Source organism: Olea europaea, chromosome 12 (genome assembly GCF_002742605.1).
Source record: "Olea europaea var. sylvestris chromosome 12, O_europaea_v1, whole genome shotgun sequence".
Taxonomy (NCBI): Eukaryota; Viridiplantae; Streptophyta; class Magnoliopsida; order Lamiales; family Oleaceae; genus Olea; species Olea europaea.
Window position 1 is genome coordinate 8,839,743 of NC_036248.1, and position 2,522 is coordinate 8,842,264.

General features: G+C 34.0%; 1 protein-coding gene across 10 annotated transcripts in view; it reads left to right on the forward strand.

Moving 5' to 3' along the window:
- Positions 1-350: 350 nt before the first annotated feature.
- LOC111405502 overlaps positions 351-2,522 on the forward strand; it is a 3,773-nt gene continuing 1,601 nt past the window's right edge. For 4 of the 10 annotated variants that reach the window (XM_023034423.1, XM_023034421.1, XM_023034420.1 and 1 more), the window contains exons 1-2: positions 351-592; positions 1,490-1,536. In XM_023034423.1, the coding sequence (XP_022890191.1) occupies positions 364-592; positions 1,490-1,536 (276 nt within the window). In that variant the 5' untranslated portion in view covers positions 351-363. Of the gene's footprint in view, positions 1,537-2,522 lie in introns of all 10 variants that reach the window. The other 6 variants (XM_023034424.1, XM_023034425.1, XM_023034426.1 and 3 more) reach the window with 6 other exon arrangements.

The following is a 2,522-nucleotide window of genomic DNA, read 5'->3' on the forward strand; positions in this document are numbered from 1 at the left end:
ATTCATAAAATGTTACAAAAGGCTTTCTCTTTCGTAACGTTTATAAAACGTTGTAAGAATTTTCTCTTTCACAACGTTTATAAAACATTGCAAAAAAGTTTCTCTTTCGCAACATTTGTAAAACGTTGCCAAAGGCTTTCTCTTTTACAACGTTTAGAAAACATTGCAAAAGCTTTCTCTTTCGCAATGTTTATATGCCAAAAGCTCTCTTTAGCAATATTTAAAAAATGTTGAAAAAGGCTCACCAACCTAGGCCCCATTTTTTCTTTTAGCCCACCATTACCAGCAGCCCAAGTCAAGAGCAAACCCAAAATTCAATCCAATATATCTGAACCCTCACCAATCACACATATCAGCTGATCTATGAGAACGAACAATTACGAAGGCACGGAGACTTTTAATTTTTCTCTCAATCTCTCATTGTCTCACTCTCATCTCTGTAAGCCCTCGATATGGTGCTGTCTACGTTGCCTTTCTTCCATCGATACCATCTGTGGAACCCAAATCCCAATTTATCATATCACGATTATTTCAGTCTCAAATTATACCTCAATGTCCTCTCTCGTCCCTATCAGTTGCCACTGCTACGGAGGTACTCATTTTGTTTATATTTTTTTCTTGTCTGTTAAAGTATTTTAAGATGGAGAATCTGATTTAGGGTGAGCTATGGAGTTGGAGGGTTTTGTGCCTTCACTTTCGTGTGCTGGGTAGTGGGTGGTTGGATTATTTTCAGATTTTGATAGGATTACGGAATCACATTATGAGATTATGATTTATTGCTCGAATATTGAATGGGATTCTAGGAATAGGATTTATTGCTAACATATTCTAGCTCCTTTTAAATATTGAATGGGAATCCAAAATGGGATTAGGATTATATTCAATCTGTGTTTCTAACTCAAAAGCTAAATATAAAAAAACTAGTTTGGTAAATTTGAGTGTTTGCTTCTAAATCTTCCTACGGTTTTAAGAGATTTCGGGTAAGTGAACGAAAATTTCTAATTTCCCTTTTGCTAGAACAATATGTATAATGCTTAGCCATATATGCTAGTACATAAATTTCCCTTTTGCTGCAACAAACAGAAATTTTATTGTTAGGCATCATCAGTAAACAACAAAAGATAGGGACTGCTGCAAGTTAACAATTACCTCATTAAATGGCCATAAATTGCAGCCCCTGCAGGAGGTAGATTCTTTCCTTATTAAAATACTTTTGAGGTTCGATAAATTTATTTTTACCATTTACAAATTTGGTTGTGTAAACATGTCTTGTTAGTTGTTGGCACAATATCGAGAAATAGCTGCCCTTGCTCTATTTGGGTCAGATATTATGCTACAACTCAAGTTCCCTAATGGCCTCCCATATCTTGCTTACTTCTTTATTTAAGTTGGGATGAGACTTTTCGTGAGTTTCTTTTCTTCATTCTAGGCTAACAAGTTGTGAAGAAATCAAATTCATTTCTTTCCCCACTTAAATGCCCCATGGCAGGCACATTCTATAGAAGTCATGCACCTGGTGAATCACCATTCATGAAGGTAATTGATATAAATTTGATGATGGAAAAAGAAAAAAAATTGAAGGTAGAAATGGATTTGTATTTTTAAGGTAGATGTGTGTTTCAATTTTTTTCTATTTTTTGTATACAACACTTGCTCAGAAGAAAATTATCTTGTCATTGGCTTTACTCCTGTTTAGACTATTTCAATGCTTTATTTCTTCTTTCACAGTTTAAGGCTTCACATCTCTCTGCATTTGCATCGTTACATGGTTATATAATCATAGACTGCAACCCTATATCAGTTGATACCCTGAGTAGCTGCATTTTCATGGTCATGTTATTCCCGCATCATAATTTATGCCATATATCAGCTGCTAGATGACACTATATCAGTGTTGATACTGTGAGTTCTCTGGACTAATCATCATTGGTTGATGGAATAAGTGATATACCATTTTAATCTCTCTTCACTTTAAGTGTGTCCTGATTTGCTTACACCTGTTTACAGCCTCTGTTTTTTATTGAATCATTAAGCAGACAGAGTTAAAAGTGCGGAATTAAGGAATAAGATGGCCTGTCTTATATTTAAAGGGGGTTGCTATAGTTAGAATTGGAAATGAAAGTCTCCAATAAATTCCTCTCTACCTATATTAGAATTTGTTGAAATATTTCTTTTACTACTATGTATACTAAACTATTTCATTATTAAAAGTTGGATAGAGTTTAGGAATGCTCCTAAAAGCAATTGGCAGTTTACTAGAATTAACACAAGTTTGCACAAATGTGTACTTTGTTGTGTATCCGAATAAAGGAGTACACCTCTCCAACAAAAAAGGACACTAAAACTATTTACTTTTGACGTACTATTATTAGTTAACATCCATATTTCATTTTCTAAACCTACTAAGTTGTGAAGGCTAGAGGGTTCGGCACAGTCAAAATAAGTTGCAACTAGCTAACTTTTAGTAGGTCAGCTCCTGACTTTCTTTTCTTCTTTTTTTTTTTTTTTTTTTTTTTTTTTTT